At 48.8% G+C, this 16,505-nt stretch overlaps 2 protein-coding genes across 5 annotated transcripts in view; both read left to right on the top strand.

Annotated features, from left to right (window-relative positions):
• Nucleotides 1–5,143, top strand: part of LOC135815054 (uncharacterized) — a 15,365-nt gene extending 10,222 nt beyond the window's left edge. For all 4 annotated transcript variants that reach the window (XM_065328284.1, XM_065328285.1, XM_065328286.1 and 1 more), the window contains 5 exons: nt 1,228–1,263; nt 2,263–2,382; nt 3,765–3,827; nt 4,483–4,583; nt 5,017–5,143. In XM_065328284.1, coding sequence (XP_065184356.1) covers nt 1,228–1,263; nt 2,263–2,382; nt 3,765–3,827; nt 4,483–4,533 — 270 coding nt within the window. In that variant the 3' untranslated portion in view covers nt 4,534–4,583; nt 5,017–5,143. The remainder of the gene's footprint in view (nt 1–1,227; nt 1,264–2,262; nt 2,383–3,764; nt 3,828–4,482; nt 4,584–5,016) is intronic.
• Nucleotides 4,560–16,505, top strand: part of LOC135813465 (putative uncharacterized protein DDB_G0271606) — a 15,765-nt gene continuing 3,819 nt past the window's right edge. The window contains exons 1-8 of the mRNA XM_065326557.1: nt 4,560–4,600; nt 5,017–5,149; nt 5,516–5,578; nt 7,160–7,225; nt 7,612–8,041; nt 11,756–12,337; nt 13,570–13,766; nt 16,321–16,504. Coding sequence (XP_065182629.1) covers nt 4,560–4,600; nt 5,017–5,149; nt 5,516–5,578; nt 7,160–7,225; nt 7,612–8,041; nt 11,756–12,337; nt 13,570–13,766; nt 16,321–16,504 — 1,696 coding nt within the window. The remainder of the gene's footprint in view (nt 4,601–5,016; nt 5,150–5,515; nt 5,579–7,159; nt 7,226–7,611; nt 8,042–11,755; nt 12,338–13,569; nt 13,767–16,320; nt 16,505) is intronic.

Genomic DNA, 16,505 nt, shown 5'->3' with positions numbered 1-16,505 from the left:
ACAAGCGATGAACTTTCACTCACGATCTCAAGAAACTTCACGCGAATGTTCATTTCGTGTTTCATGCAAGTAAGTTTCGCATCCAAAGTTGCGACAGTTCGTACGAAGTTTCTCACTTCGTGACCTAGAGGGAAATTTTGTACATTTTCATTTCGCAGAAACTCCGCCACCAGTCATGAACAGAACAAATGAAACCGACCAACTTTAAACCAAGATTAGTTGTGAGTGCCATCGCAAGATGACGTCACGCTGATGATCAATTTGACAGTCATGTTTGTGGGTCACACATGCCTCCTTCTATCAAGAGGAATCTTGTCGTATCAGGATAGATCCCGCTACACCAGGGGCATCCGGCAAATACCGGTTTTACTGCATCTGAGGTTATCATTAGAGAGGTTCCGCATAACGTAATTACGTTAGTAAAAAAACGTGGTCGATCAACGGAATGTCTTACGTAAAACTGCATGCGCATCTGTGTTCCGCCATACGGAGTTTTCAAATCACGTAGCTGCCCTTCGCGGCAGTGTACGACCAGATTGACCTGGGGAGAGAGTCATAAATTTGTACCCCAATCCACTTACGGACCAGCTACGTTATCAGAGCCCTATCTACGTACTCTACGTAGACAACTTTCCGTAAGTGGAGTGCAAACTCGCAAATTCACGGGTTTTCCCGCCCACTAACGTAAAGTTGCTCAACTTTACGTAGTGCAGAACCTCTCTATTTGCAAGGCTCTCTGGCACTGCCTGCACTACCTGCTATGCACTCTGCATTGTTCAACACCACCTTGCTTGTTCAGCAGCGCCCTGCGTTTCTCGATAACAACCTGCGTGTGTGTGTGTGTGTGTGTGTTGTGTGTGTGTGTGTGTGGTGTGTGTGGGGGTGTGTGGTGTGTGTGGGTGGTGGTGGTGTGTGTGTGTGTGTGTGTGTGTGTGTGTGTGTGTATGTGTGTGTGTGTGTGTGTGTGTGTGTGTGGTGTGTGTGTGGTGTGTGTGTGTGGTGTGTGTGTGTGTGGTGTGTGTGTGGTGTGTGTGTGTGGTGTGTGTGTGTGCGTGTGTGTGCACGCGCGCGCGCGTGTGTGTGTGTGTGTGTGTGTGTGTGTGCGTGTGTGTGTGCACGCGCGCGCGTGCGCGCGTGTGTGTGTGTGTGTGTGTGTGTGTGCATGAACGTTCATATGTGTGCTATTTACATACTCTTCTAATTGTTGCTCTTTACTTGTTGCCGTAGATTCCCCCTGATTTGTACAAGAAGCGATTCCTGGAGGTACGGCATGTGCACTCTGTTTATTGTTATGTCATGCATGTACGGTGTACCTGTGCATGTACATGGAGAGTGAAACCTGTACTGTGAATAAGAGCCTACCTTTGTTTACAGACCAGTCACCTGCTTAGCAAGGCTACCTGTCTATAAAGGTTGCTTTTCTGTGCAGCATGGGGTGGTCGCTTAACATTGGCCTGCCTCTGCATGCAGGTTATTCTGTAGATCTCTCTGTTTTCTCACTTCTGGTACATACCTTCTTGTCCAACTTTTTCTTTGTCATTTTGCACCTTTGTGCCTTTGAGTACCTTCTCCACCGTCTGTCTGCTTCTGTTCTATGCTCCCCCTTTCTTTCCCATGGATATAATTATTATGTATTATGAAGAAAGGAAAAGGACAAAATGTTACGAGTTATGACAAACTGTCCACCAACGTAACCAGATCTTATACAGTCAGCGAGTGCGACAAAATGGCACAAAACTGACAAGGAGTACTGAGACATTCGGCGACCTGACACCTAGCTCCAACACTTCTCCAAGGCGCAAACCAACAACCATATTATGTAGTTTTGTAATTCATTCATTCTCTCTCTCTCTCTCTCTCTCTCTCTCTCTCTCCCTCCCTCCCTCCCTCCATCCCTCCCCCCTCCCTCCATCCCTCCCTCCCTCCCTCTCTCTCCCTCTCTCTCTCTCTCTCTCTCTCTCTCTCTCTCTCTCTCTCTCTCTCTCTCTCTCTCTCTCTCTCTCTCTCTCTCTCTCTCTCTCTCTCTCTCTCTCTCTCTCTCTCTCTCTCTCTCTCTCTCTCTCTCTCTCTCTCTCTCTCTCTCTCTCTCTCTCTCTCTCTCTCTCTCTCTCTCTCTCTCTCTCTCTCTCTATCTCTATCTCTATCTCTATCTCTATCTCTCTCTCTCTCTCTCTCTCTCTCTCTCTATCTCTCTCTCTCTCTCTCTCTCTCTCTCTCTCTCTCTCTCTCTCTCTCTCTCTCTCTCTCTTTCAACATCCGCAGATCTTACCTATGATTTGTGATGGCCGTGCACTCCTATGTCAAATTAATAATCACAAGCCCAAAGTACCTGGTGGAGGCAACGCGGAGACACAGAGAATCGTTCTCGAACCTGCTAATAGAGTAAGTGTTGTGCTACTGGTCAAAGAGCATGTAGGTGCTACTTGGTATTCCTTGGGCGGGTGGGTAACTGTTTCAGGTTCTCCATCACCTGTATACTGGTACATGCATGTGTTGATACCTGCATGTGTAGGGTTGCTGGCGGTGCTCTCTCACTGCCACTCGCAGCATGCAAGGTCACCGTACGGCATACAACTGAAGTGCAGGTCTTGAACTGCATGCGAGCAGTACGGGTACGGTGGTCTAGGCGCTGTATGGGGCTGCACTTCTTTCCACCGTAATGACGGACTCTTTCAGAGAGATCACCTCCTCCCTCAGCTCTTTCAGCTGCCCCGACATTTCACAGAGCTTTCGCTGTAATCCTTGAATCCGCTGTCCTTTCTTAGAAACTGAGTCAGCAAGTTGTTTCACAGTTACTTGAAGTTTTGTACCGTACAAACAGACACAGCATATGAATGACATTCTCTTCACTATTGTTGGCACATGCATAGACACACGTCATGATGTCATAGAGACATATCTTATTTGGACACAGGCAAGTAATGACATTTTAGTTGCCACAGAGTACAAAAGACCAAGTCGCTGCCTTGCCCAGGTTGCAACAGACCAGAGGTGCTCCCCAAAAGACAACTTCGGGTCGAAGAGAACGCCTAGGAGAGTGACGAAATTTGCCTCGGGAACTGGTCTTCCGCCAAGCATGATTGGTGAGAGGTGTAAGCCAGCTCTTTGGAGAGTTGCAGTCATTGCCTGGGACTTGGTGGGCTCGAATGCAATCCTCCATTTCTGGCCCCAGTCATGCAGCCGATCAATTGACAGTTACAGTGAGTGCGCTGCACCTGCCGCGCTGCCATTCAACACAATGGAGTACAGTGTGGTGTCGTCTGCGTATGCCTCTCTCCAGCTGGGCATCATCCACCAGAACAGAGGGTGCATCATTTACGTACAGTAAAAGCAGTGTCGAGCCGAGTACAAGTATGCTGCCTTGGGGGATGCCTGCAGTTATAGGGTACTGGGTAGACGTGTAGCCACCCACCAGCCATCGCAGTGAACGTGATGACAGGTGTGACGACAGCCATGTGTGGAGTGGCCTAGTGATTCCTGCATTGCGTGCCTTATGGAGGACACCGGCATGGGACACCCGATTGAATGCCCCAGCAATATCGACAACGAGGATACGAGCTGCTCCATTTTGCCCAACAGCATTAACCCAGGCATGACGCAGTGGCTGCAGAGCATCACATGGCCCAAGTCTCCTCGTGTGGTCTGCGGGTATATGCGTGTGTGGGTGTGCGCACCTTTGAGCCTTTTGTGTAGCTTCTGCATGAACAGACTATCAAATTCTCTGTTTTGTGTTTTGTGTGTCTGGCTGCATGGCTTTGCTATAGATACCCGAACCACACAATCCTTTTGCAAGTGTGCAAGAGCAGCAACGTCAGCAGGACTCACTTGTGAGTTTGTATTTTGTACTCTTCCAGGGTTACCTAGAGATAACAATTACTTCAACAACAAAAACAACTACAGATAGTTACTTTAATTAACCGGAGTCTAAGGGCATGATCGATTAGGCGAATCCCGAGCAAGAGCGCTCCGAGCGAGCGTGATTGTATGGCTGAATCCGGAGTAGGTGTACTTGGAGTGCAATCTGGCCCCACACCAGGAGTGGCTGGAATGGAAATGGACTTAGACGTTTTCTGACAGCTTTCACAGAATCTTTTGTACGGGTTTGCGTACTACACCCTTGCTTTGCTCGATTGGGCCAGCGTTGCTTGGACCACACCGCCTGCTCGCACTAAAATGACTCAATCCAGATTCGCCAATCGATGACACTCTAATTCTCCCCTAGTGTAGAGTATGCACCGCCTTCTTCACCAACACGTGCGCCAGTCCATTGCATTTGATAGCATACATAACATGTGTGAGCGGCGGAGAGTTTGAGTCTGCAACAGTGCACCCCAGGGACTGCATATCATACTGGCAAATGCGCTACTGGCCAGTACTGCATTTGCCTCACATGTTCTACGTGCCTGTGGCTGTACTTCCCGGCCCTTCCCCGCGTTGATCTCTGTGACTTTTTTGTGCGTGTCTTTTGTTATACTTAAACAGGTACCAATGAATCTGGACCCAACTTTTTCTCCGAAGCGCTTGGCTTTCTGATTTTTTCTAGATAATGAGAGAAACAAATGGAAGTCAACTGCGTTGAGGCGGTGAGTTATGTTCCGGTGTTAGTTTTTTGAAAACAATTCACGGGTCGCTTGAGACTCAGTAAGACTGAGTTTTCAGCATCCGTAGGAACGCCACCACCCTGCAAAGATCAAAGGTGCAGATGCAACTCTTAAAGCGGTGGGAGGCGAGTAGATCAGCCTGCCCGCAAAGTGGTCAAAGTTTTTTAAACATATGTAGAGAATCCCCGGTGATACAGTACTCTGCCAGGGGCCACGTGATGCCTTTTGCCCATCCTCTCTGCACTTGGATTGTGCAATGTCCTATTTGCTTAAGGCCGATCTTCTCTTCGCAGACATTAAACCGTGTGACCAAGCTAAGACATCCTGTGTTTGTGTGTGTGTGTGTGTGTGTGTGTGTGTGTGTGTGTGTGTGTGTGTCTGTGTGTGTGTACGTGTGCATGTGTGTGATGTCCAGTTGCAAGGAAGTGCTAATTTTTGGAAACCCTCCAGGCCATCAAGACAACGTGACAACACCCTTTACCCAGGTGATCAGCCATCGCTCAGTGCAGCCAGCGGCTGATGAACCTAGTCTGCGACTGGGTCAAGACGTAAGCGTTACTGATATCTGTGTGTGTGTGCGTGCGTGCGTGTGTGTGCAATACCTGGTTATTATGTGTCGGTGTGCAGTCGATTGAGTCATCTTTCCAAGATTCCTTTTGAATCTGCCTCCCCTCTCCTGGGGACATCCACATGACCAGCTTTGGCAGTGAGCAAGTACAAGTACAACATGTGTGTGTGTGTGTGTGTGTGTGTGTGCGCGCGTATGTGTGTGTGTGTGCGTGTGTGTGTGCGTGTGTGTGTGTGTGTGTGTGTGTGTGTGTGTGTGTGTGTGCATGTGTGTGCATGTGTGTGTGTGTGTGTGTGTGCGTGCGCGCGCGCGTGTGTGTGGAATGTAACTGTTATCTTGGGTGCAGGTGAGCTATGTTGATCATTGGCGGAGCCAGGACATGCAGTCACCCATATCAACCGATACGCTGGTAGGTGTGATAAGACGCAGTGTGCAAACTGAATGCAGCCTGCTAGTAAGGGGGGGGGGGGGGGGATCATGCTGTGTGATCTGCTACAGTATGATCGGGCGCCGTCGAACACATTGCCCAAGAACACTTAGGCTGGAAAATGGCACAAATTGAAGACCAATCCAGGCTAGATTTGCAGATCTAAGAACACATGTACTGTTTTCCAAGTGTTGTGATCGCATCGCATGATCCCCTCCATGATCACGGAATGAGAACAAACGAATAAACTTCGAACATTTTAGACCAATGCTAGGCTGCACCTTGAGCTCCTCTGTTCTTCAGCGCCCAGTCTTACTGTAGTGGTGCCTGTGCATGGACAACGCCAGGTTTTCCTATCGGTGCTGTGCGCGGAAGTCAGAGCAAATGATGCAGCACCTTCTGCCATCACTCCTCATATTTTCCGGAGTTTTAGGCGCACTTAGGAACGCATGAAAACTCCAAATTCCCCCCCCCCCCCCCCCCCCCATACGGCTTGGACTCCGGATGTTGCCCATTAAGCTTTTTAGAATATTATTGTTTCTCGTATTAGTTTTAGATCTAATAATGTTCACCTTATGGTACCATAGTAGTCCTTTGTTGTCCAACTCTCAGGGCATGTTCGATTGGTAAGGATCGGGATCGGGATCCAGATCTCAGATCCCTCGGATCCTTCAGATTCAACTGAACACTTTATTTTGGACCTTGACTGTTGCCATGTTGAAAATGGCGCTCACAAGGCACCCAAATGGGTGAACGTCGTACTCATTGCGTGCGTCGTACAAAAAGTCAACAAGCTAGCTCTATCTCCATCCACGTGTGCGTACCACAATGTTTACAAAAATGATTTTTACCCGCCATATACGCGCAAAGGTCACATCTGGATCCGTTGGATCCGATCAACCCTAGGCCCTGCTCCCCGAGGAGGGTTGACCGGATCCAAATCCGAAGGATCCGGATCCGGATTCGACCAATCGAAAGGGTGCGAATCCAGTGGATCCGGTGGGTCGGGATCCCGATCCTACCAATCGAATATGCCCTCAGTGTGATGATGATTTCTGAGGATTATCACATGAAAACGACGTTCAAATCTTAAAATATTGTTCCATTGTTCTCGTGGTATGAGTGGACTCACTTTACTTTCATCGAAATCAGGGAGTAGTAAAATATTTCACTGCTCGCTGATTGCATGTATGGTGTTATTTAGTTGTGCATTGTGTTGTGCATTGTGTAGTGCATTCAATTCTTGCACTAGCACTATGGTTCTACTGTAACTTCTACATGTTGTCAGTTCTGATTTCTGAGTGAAGAACGAATTTTGCTGGAAGCTCGGTCGTGCTTTTAAACTTTCTGTGTAGTGTCACATTCGTTCTTCAAGCTCATGCAGTTGAAGCATGCTAGTCTGTACAAGTTCATTTCTCTTGTCCCACCGCAGCTAACGGATTCAATTTCCTAGAATTGTTGTGTGTGTGTGTGTGTGTGTGTGTGTGTGTGTGTGTGTGTATGTGTTTGTGTGTGTTTGTATGTGTTTGTGTGTGTTTGTATGTGTTTCTGCGGCGCATATAGCACAGTGTAGCTACCCCGGTGTCAATAACCGAGAGGCTGCAGAAGGTTGAGGGTACGAAGCGCAAGGTGAGTAAGTTAGTGTGGCTGGCGGTGTCCAGTCTGAAGTGAACTAGTCGTAGGGTCTAAACTAGCGTTGTGATGCATTCTGCTACAGCATACCAGTATGCTGTCTCGAGATTGTCAAGCTTTCCGATGTTTTTACATACACAGCTCTAGGTGTAGGTGTGTGGACGGTGGGCCAGGTTCTGTCTTGGAGGCTACAACTTCTGTTAGTACAAATGACCTTGCAGTCTCGATCAAAGGCACTTCTTATACTTTTTGTTACGACATACATACGTCATGATACTGGGATGTGTGTCCTGCAAAACGTGTTGCACTTGTTACGGGCAGAGTATACACGTTTCTAATTTTTAAAGCAATGCAGTTTTGTTCTGTGCGTTTTCTTCTTCCAGAGGTCGGAGAGCAGTAGCTTAGATTCCGATGCAATGTACTCCGCTGCTGCATTGCCAATGCCTGCCGCCACGTCTTCAGCATCTGTACACTTTGCCTCGGCAACCGCCGCCGCGCCGGCACTATCTCCATCCTCCGCAGCACACATAGGCACAGCCACCGTCACCGCGGTCTCCTTGCCATCTACAAGCGCAGCAACAGTAGCAGGAGCAGCAACCTCTGCATTCCTAGCGCCGGCTTCAGGCGTGGCAGCGGCGGTCGGATCTGGAGCATCGGCAGCCCCGTCAGATGCTGCAACGCTCATGCCAGTGTCTTGCTCAGCGACATCTGCAGCAGCACCAACTGCTGCGAGCTCGGCATCTGTAGTCACTTCTTCAGCGGATGCAGCAATTGCCTCTGTCACTTTCAGTCCAGGCGGGGACAGCTTATCACGTAGGTTGTTTAGTAGTCCAGAGTCTGCAGATTGGTCGGGAGTTACTGTTCGTACTGGAAATAGCTTTTTTTTAAGTTAGGGTAGAAATGAACGTCCTGAAAGGGAACGAGTTTAGTGTTTTCTTAAAGTTATCCATTCCTGTCCCGAGTTCACTTTAGAAGTGCGAGATGCCACATTAGAGCTTTGCCGGTATTCGGTTAGTTGTACTCCGCTACTCACTGCGCTGCTCACTGTCGTGTCTGTGTGTCTGTGTTGTTACGTCAGGCCTTGAATGTTTGTTGTTGTTGTTGTCTTCTTGTACGTTGAACTACGTCCTGTCACTTGTAGCATTGGGCACTATCACTTCCCCCAGAACTGGTTGTCATGTTCTCGCCTAAGTGATGAGGCGTAGCACTCAGAGTAGCCGTGTCTTGTCACAGCGGGTGTTACTGCAGTTAGCAGTATGGTTAGTGACACCTTGAGCTGTGGATGTGCTCATGCCACATAAACTGTGTATGGGCAGTGTTGTAAAAACAGCAGTTTAGCAAGGAAACGCGCCCTGATTTTGCAGGCTCCACTTGGTGCAGGAATGCATCCTTTTTTGGATTCTGGTGTTGTTGACCCTGGATGGAACCCTATCCAGTTCTTTGGTGGGCTGTCATGTTATTGAGTTAAATGAATGTGGTAATACGTGCTACCTGTCACGTCAGAGTCTGCGACTTTCAGTGACAATGGCGACAGTTGCCTGGCAAGCACCAAGTCACATGGACAAGGATGTATCTGATGCTGAATGAGTCCCGTCCAACTGTGATGTCTGTTTTTTCACTGCTTTACAGTGCTGTGTTTGGTGCTGTGAAAGTGCTGTGTTTGGTGCTGTGTTTGGTGCTGTGAAAGTGCTGTGTTTGGTGCTGTGTTTGGTGCTGTGAAAGTGCTGTGTTTGGAGCTGTGAAAGTGCTGTGTTTGGAGCTGTGAAAGTGCTGTGTTTGGTGCTGTGAACGTGCTGTGTTTGGAGCTGTGAAAGTGCTGTGTTTGGTGCTGTGGAAGTGCTGTGAACGTGCTGTGTTTGGTGCTGTGGAAGTGCTGTGAACGTGCTGTGTTTGGTGCTGTGGAAGTGCTGTGAACGTGCTGTGTTTGGAGCTGTGAAAGTGCTGTGTTTGATACTGTGAAAGTGCTGTGAACGTGCTGTGTTTGGTGCTGTGGAAGTGCTGTGAACGTGCTGTGTTTGGAGCTGTGAAAGTGCTGTGTTTGATACTGTGAAAGTGCCGTGTTTGGGACTGTGAAAGTGCTGTGTTTGGAGCTGTGAAAGTGCTGTGTTTGGTGCTGTGGAAGTGCTGTGAAAGTGCTGTGTTTGGAGCTGTGAAAGTGCTTTTGGAGCTGTGAAAGTGCTGTGTTTGGTGCTGTGGAAGTGCTGTGAACGTGCTGTGTTTGGTGCTGTGTTTGGTGCTGTGGAAGTGCTGTGAACGTGCTGTGTTTGGAGCTGTGAAAGTGCTGTGTTTGATACTGTGAAAGTGCTGTGTTTGGGACTGTGAAAGTGCTGTGTTTGGAGCTGTGAAAGTGCTGTGTTTGGTGCTGTGAACGTGCTGTGTTTGGAGCTGTGAAAGTGCTGTGTTTGGTGCTGTGGAAGTGCTGTGAACGTGCTGTGTTTGGTGCTGTGGAAGTGCTGTGAACGTGCTGTGTTTGGTGCTGTGGAAGTGCTGTGAACGTGCTGTGTTTGGAGCTGTGAAAGTGCTGTGTTTGATACTGTGAAAGTGCTGTGTTTGTGACTGTGAAAGTGCTGTGTTTGTGACTGTGAAAGTGCTGTGTTTGGAGCTGTGAAAGTGCTGTGTTTGGTGCTGTTGAAGTGCTGTGTTTGGAGCTGTGAATGTGCTGTGTTTGGGACTGTGAAAGTGCTGTGTTTGGAGCTGTGAAAGTGCTGTGGTGTCATCATGCTAGTTCTATGTTGGTCACATCTCTACTGAAGTAATGTACATTTTAAGCAATATAGTCAGGAAAGAAGTCCTGGGAAACTGGCACAATTTACCAACACGCCTTCAACGGTGTTAGTTCTTGCAGACTAGAGCACACTGTATCCATCTCCACTCACCTCATTCTAATTTGATGGTATAGCCTTGTCACAGCTTCCACTCAGCCCATTGGTAGTGCTGCACTTGTTTCCAATACTTGTACATGTGCTCTGTGTGATGTGGACAATGTCTTCCGATTGGGATGTTTTTGAGGGGTGTTGCTTCTGGTACGGTGGCTTGGAAAGATCAGTGGGGCTTCTTTATGTGGCGTCGGTGGTGCAGACGGCGTGAACGGGCTTAGTGCTGGTGCAGTAGGGCTGCTGTTGTTGACATGGATGTTGGTATGGATGTTGTCGTTGTTGTTGCTATTGTTGTGTTTGTTGGATGGATAGTGTTGTGTCTGTTTGTTGATATGGGTGTTGTTGGGTTTATTGATATGGGTGTTTGTGTTGTGTTCGTTGGATGGATAGTTGTGTTGTGTTTGTTGATATGGGTGCTTTTGTTGTGTTTGTTGATATGGGTGTTGTTGGGTTTATTGATATGGGTGTTTGTGTTGTGTTCGTTGGATGGATAGTTGTGTTGTGTTTGTTGATGTGGGTGCTTTTGTTGTGTTTGTTGATATGGGTGTTGTTGGGTTTATTGATTTGGGTGTTTGTGTTGTGTTCGTTGGATGGATAGTTGTGTTGTGTTTGTTGGTGTGGGTGCTTGTGTTGTGTGTTTGTTGATATGGGTGTTGTTGGGTTTATTGATATGGGTGTGTTGTGTTCATTGGATGGATAGTTGTGTTGTGTTTGTTGATGTGGGTGTTTGTGTTGTGTTTGTTTGTATGTTCTAGTAAGCCTAGCTAGTGTGTGTTTTGTTGTGGCAATCAAAGTTGTTCATTTTGCCGTAGGTATTAAGACGTGCTATGAAACTAATGAAGTACAGTGAAATTTATAAGAAAAAAGGAGGACCAAGGAACTACAAGTTACGCTATAATAATTCACTAACACCTCCAGTTACTTTACAACCAGTTCATGCGAAACGTTGCATGACACTGACCAATGGTACTGACGTTCCACAATATCACATATTCTACTTGGTCCTCCTTTTTTCTTATAAAGTAATCCTTGGCTCTCCACGCGAGTCTTACAGTGAAATTCCTGTAATTTGAACCCTAAAACCTGAATAAGACTTGTAATTATCCAACAACACCAGACACACACTGAGATAGGCCCATCACGAAAAGGGTTGTGAATAAAGCGAGTTTTCAAATTAGACCTTATCTCTGGCTTGGCCGGATTTGACTCTACATAATCTGTATTGAATAACTTGACTGAATGTAATCCAATCCAATGTGGTGCTTTTTGGTGATTACTTGCATGATCTGCATGCAATGAACAGTTGTGCTCGGTGAAATCCGATCCAAAGTGCGAATGTACCGGCCTCAACTTGCACGGCCCTTGACGCCCTGGAAGTGGTACGAGTGCACCTGGAACGTACACTTGTACAATGGTGTGATGTCACCGGAACTGATCCAGGGCGCTAGTTTAGCAATTTTGGTCGGATTTCAGTGAGTGCAACTGGATGAACGGTGCAGCTTAGTGCTTTGAGCAGATGATGACTGATGCTTGCTTGATCTACCGGTATATCTAATCCTTTTTCCATAATCTGTGTGCTGTTGTTCTGTTCTTGATAATGCATGAACGCTGTGTACACGCTGTGTGTGTGTGTGTGTATGTGCGTGTGTAGTCCGTACAAGTCACTGCACTGCCATTGCTGACACTGACTTATCACCGGTGTTTGATTTACTCCACCCTACCACAGCCATGCCAGCTTTGTCACTGTCATCAGCACTACCAACAGCATCATCATCATCATCGGTGTCATCGTTGTCATCGTCATCAATGTCCCTCCCTGCTGTTCTCTCTAAGTCGCGCCGCACATCCGCAGCTCCCTCTGCCCACCCCACTTTAAACCGGTACTCTGCCGTGACAAGTGCTGCTAGCGTTAAGATGGAGGCTGTGCCAGCTCCCTGCTGTGCCTCTACAACCATGCCCAGCGTCACAACCCCCACCACCACATCTTCTGCCACAAGCACTAGGCGCCTGCTGCCATCACGAAAAGTCATGAAGTCATCTGCCACTACAGCCGCTGCTGCCACTGCTGGCATGTCCACTAATCTGACTGCTGCCATGTCCACTAATCTGACTGCTGCTATGTCCAATAACCTGACTACTGCGCATCGCCGGCCTAGCTCCCAGACCCAGGTTGGGTTTGGTCTATCGGCGGACTCTAACATTCAGCAGGAGCTTCTGCTGCAAGCACACAAAGGTCAGAGCCGCTGCTGGGCCCTAGCACTGCTTGTGTGTATGCGCATTGTGCATGTGTTATGTATGACGTTTTCAGGTTACCCAGAGGCAGTGCGCGGCCTTAACCTGCTATAGTGCTCAAATGCCTGTGTTGGGCAGAGCGTATTACACAAGAACTACACAAAAGGAAATAAAGTAGGGCTTTTCTTCGGTTTATATTACTGTACCGACTGCAATAGGATTTCAGTCACGGTTGATAACTAATACAGCGGAAGACTAGTGGTGCTAACCAGGGGGCTGTTTTACATTTGTATCAATCCGCTTTGATCACACCAAGGCCAACATGTGAATCCATTTTTTTGAATTTGAAAGATGGGGACTCCTCAGTAGAAGAAAATACTCGAGGGTGAACGTAACCATTCTCCCAATGCTGGAAACATGAACCAGTTTAAACTTACAGTCTAAGTAAAGGAATTGATTTTCAGATTTAGATGTGCAATGTTGTGAGAATGGCTGTGTTCGCCCCAAGTATGTTCTTCTCCAGATGAGCTGCAATATGCCTCAAAGCTAAACAGGGATTCCTCGACTCATCCTTTCGTTGACTCGTCAAGCTAACGTGAAGTTATAATTGCTGTACAATTGACATGACTTTCTCCTAATGAATTCAGTGAAGGAATAATTTCCCAGCGCTGGGAAAGTGTTTTTTTTAATAACCACAACAGCCCCTTTTTTTCTTTCTCGTCGCCCAAACAAACCATTGGGAGTTGTAAAATTTCTCTCACTGATAGATACTGCGTGGATCACAAGAACACATCAGGGCTTGAAAGCGATGACATCAAACACAGCTGAATTGCAGTACCCACTTGTTCATCCACTCGTTGATAGCTTTGAGCGGTGTATATGGTGGGGAAATGGTGACCGAACCCCTCTTGCTGCCGGTGCAAGTGTCTTGTATCAGCGGCGGTGATCCATGTCAGATCACTGCCAGCTGATACTTGTACGGTACCCTGGTCTGAAGCAAAACCGCTCAAAAACACATTCGGATCCAAGTAGCTCCACAGTGTCATGAAAGTGTAACAATTTCGAGCTTGATTGGAAACAAATTCCAACAGCGCCCCCCCCCCCCCCCCCACCCACACCCACACGGTGTTTGCTGAAAGTAGGTTGGGTTGTTCCTATAGTGTAGGATTTAAGACAAATGCTCCTAGTCTGGCCACTAGTACGGTGTGTATTCACTGCCTTTGTTGTGCATAGCTGAACAACAACTGCGACAATCTCCACAGCTGGAAGTGTACAGACAGCAGCTCCTGGCTCAACATCAGCACCAGCAACATCAACAGCAGCAGCAGCAGCAGCAACACCACCAGCAGCAACACCAGCAGCAGGCACCACCACCGCAGCAGATCCTGGAGCAAGTGACGGCTGAGCGACGTGCCCAGGCGCAGCGGAACGTAAGTGTGTTGTTTCGGTGACGCCTCCGCACTCAGTAAGTTGTGCAGCAGTGGGCACTGTATGCAGCAGCGGGCACTGTATGCAGCCGTGGGCACTGTATGCAGCAGTGGGCACTGTGTGCAGCAGTGGGCACTGTATGCAGCAGTGGGCACTGTATGCAGCAGTGGGCACTGTATGCAGCAGTGGGCACTGTATGCAGCAGTGGGCACTGTATGCAGCAGTGGGCACTGTATGCAGCAGTGGGCACGGTATGCAGCAGTGGGCACGGTATGCAGCAGTGGGCACGGTATGCAGCAGTGGGCACTGTATGCAGCAGTGGGCACTGTATGCAGCAGTGGACACTGTATGCAGCAGTGGTCACTGTATGCAGCAGTGGTCACTGTATGCAGCAGTGGTCACTGTATGCAGCAGTGGGCACTGTATGCAGCAGTGAGCACTGTATGCAGCAGTGAGCACTGTATGCAGCAGTGGGCACGGTATGCAGCAGTGGTCACTGTATGCAGCAGTGGTCACTGTATGCAGCAGTGGGCACTGTATGCAGCAGTGGGCACTGTATGCAGCAGTGGGCACTGTATGCAGCAGTGGGCACTGTATGCAGCAGTGGGCACTGTATGCAGCAGTGGGCACTGTATGCAGCAGTGGGCACTGTATGCAGCAGTGGGCACTGTATGCAGCAGTGGGTACTGTATGCAGCAGTGGGTACTGTATGCAGCAGTGGGTCTACATGAACACAGTGCATTGCACGGTGTAGTAGGGCAGCTAGTGACGTATCTACTAATCTACTACTACTACTACTGCCGTGGACATGGAAATCCGGTCGCATGTCTAGTGGCCATGCAGCCGTGGGTAAGCAGTACACGCATGCTGTAGCGCGCTGGCCGCATCGGATTAATACGAGCGCTGCTCTGTACGCGCTGAGGGCGCCGGCCCCGGTCAAGCGACTGGATACGGCAGTAGGACGGATTTTGATGTATCTCTACTGAAGTGTTCTAGTCACTCATTCTGCTCTACTACTCAATCAGCTTATTGTGCAATGGCGTAGTTTGTACCACTGACACCCGACACAGCCACCTGGGGTTGCTTTACCCTACACAGCCACCTGGGGTTGCTTTACCCTACACAGCCACCTGGGGTTGCTTTACCCTACACAGCCACCTGGGGTTGCTTTACCCTACACAGCCACCTGGGGTTGCTTTACCCTACACAGCCACCTGGGGTTGCTTTACCCTACACAGCCACCTGGGGTTGCTTTACCCTACACAGCCACCTGGGGTTGCTTTACCCTACACAGCCACCTGGGGTTGCTTTACCCTACACAGCCACCTGGGGTTGCTTGTGTGCGGTGTTGAACAGTTGGCGGTTGTAGGTGGGTCGGTGTCACTGGCAATCCAGGGTAGTTCAAGCAGTTTTAATCGCATCGGATGTGGCCCGAAAGCCTGCTTCCAGGTTCACTGCCAATCATGTTATTATGTGTAAGGGTATGTGGTTGGCAGAGTATTTGGAGCATTGGCCAGCATGAGGTTCCGCGTTCGATTCCTGGTTTGTGTGAAGATTCTAAGCACCCCAGGAGGCCTATTTGTTACTGGATACCTGACTTTGGTCGGGAAGATAAAGACGACGGGAAAGGAGATGGCCAGTGCCCTCACAATGTCGACCTCATTGAAACAAGAAGTTTCTAACACCTGCCCCTTCGGTCAGAATCAGGGGCGTCGGAAGGTATTCGACATAGGTGCGGCCGCATGAGTAGGTGGGGGTCCGGGGGTCCTCCCCCGCGGGAAACATTTAAGGGAAACTGGCCCAAATAGCCCATATTTCATTGCTTCGAAAGTCACAAGATGAAATTATTGGTGCGGCTTTGGCCTTACCTGCCGCACCAGTTCCGATGCCCCTGTGACTCTGGGCTACACTTCCCCTTACTAAAGTACTGGCCAGTGAAACTTAAGCTCATGAATACAAAAGCAGCAGGTATGGTTACTCGACACAGTGCACAGTACACAGTGCACAGTACACACCATGGTGCACAACCCTAGCACTTGCCATGCTACTTTATGCATGAGGCCGAATTTTCTCAGGCCACTGCTTTTATGAATTGTGTGTACTAGTATACGAGTGACACAGGCCATGTTTGTGTGTGTGTGTGTGTGTGTGTGTGTGTGTGTGTGTGTGTGTGTGTGTGTGTGTGTCTGTCTGTGTGTCTGTCTGTGTGTGTGTCTGTCTGTGTGTGTGTCTGTGTGTGTGTCTGTGTGTGTGTGGTGTGGTGTGTGTGTGTGTGTCAAAAAAAGAATGAAAAAATGAAAAATAAGCATTCACTGGCCAGAAAAAAGCCACTTCAATCAGCTGTGTGGTGGATACCAGGCTAACATTAGTGGCGGTCAATTCATCAGCCTTGCAAGCTGTTGAATGGTGTAATCCCAGCACAAGTTGCTATGTCTAACGTAGCTGTTCGCTATCATCGCTTCAGCGATGGGCAGGTCTGAGGTCTGCGGTGTGTGTGTGTGTGTGTGTGTGTGTGTGTGTGTGTGTGTGTGTGTGTGTGTGTTCAAATGCTGGCAGCTACAGCAGCGGCAGCAGCAAAACACGGTGCCTCGCAATAGCGCAGCAGCAGCAGCAGTAGCAGCAACAGCGACATCCGCCTCCTTAGGCGAATTGGCAGCTGTCAGCTCTCCGGCATCGTCGATGCACGCAGCCACACCACCTGGCTTGAATACACAGTCCAGCTCCGCTGTGCTTCCACCTGG

The sequence above is a fragment of the Sycon ciliatum genome, chromosome 4 (assembly GCF_964019385.1).
Source record: "Sycon ciliatum chromosome 4, ocSycCili1.1, whole genome shotgun sequence".
In the NCBI taxonomy this organism is placed as follows: domain Eukaryota; kingdom Metazoa; phylum Porifera; class Calcarea; order Leucosolenida; family Sycettidae; genus Sycon; species Sycon ciliatum.
This window is presented reverse-complemented; position numbering and strand designations above follow the sequence as displayed.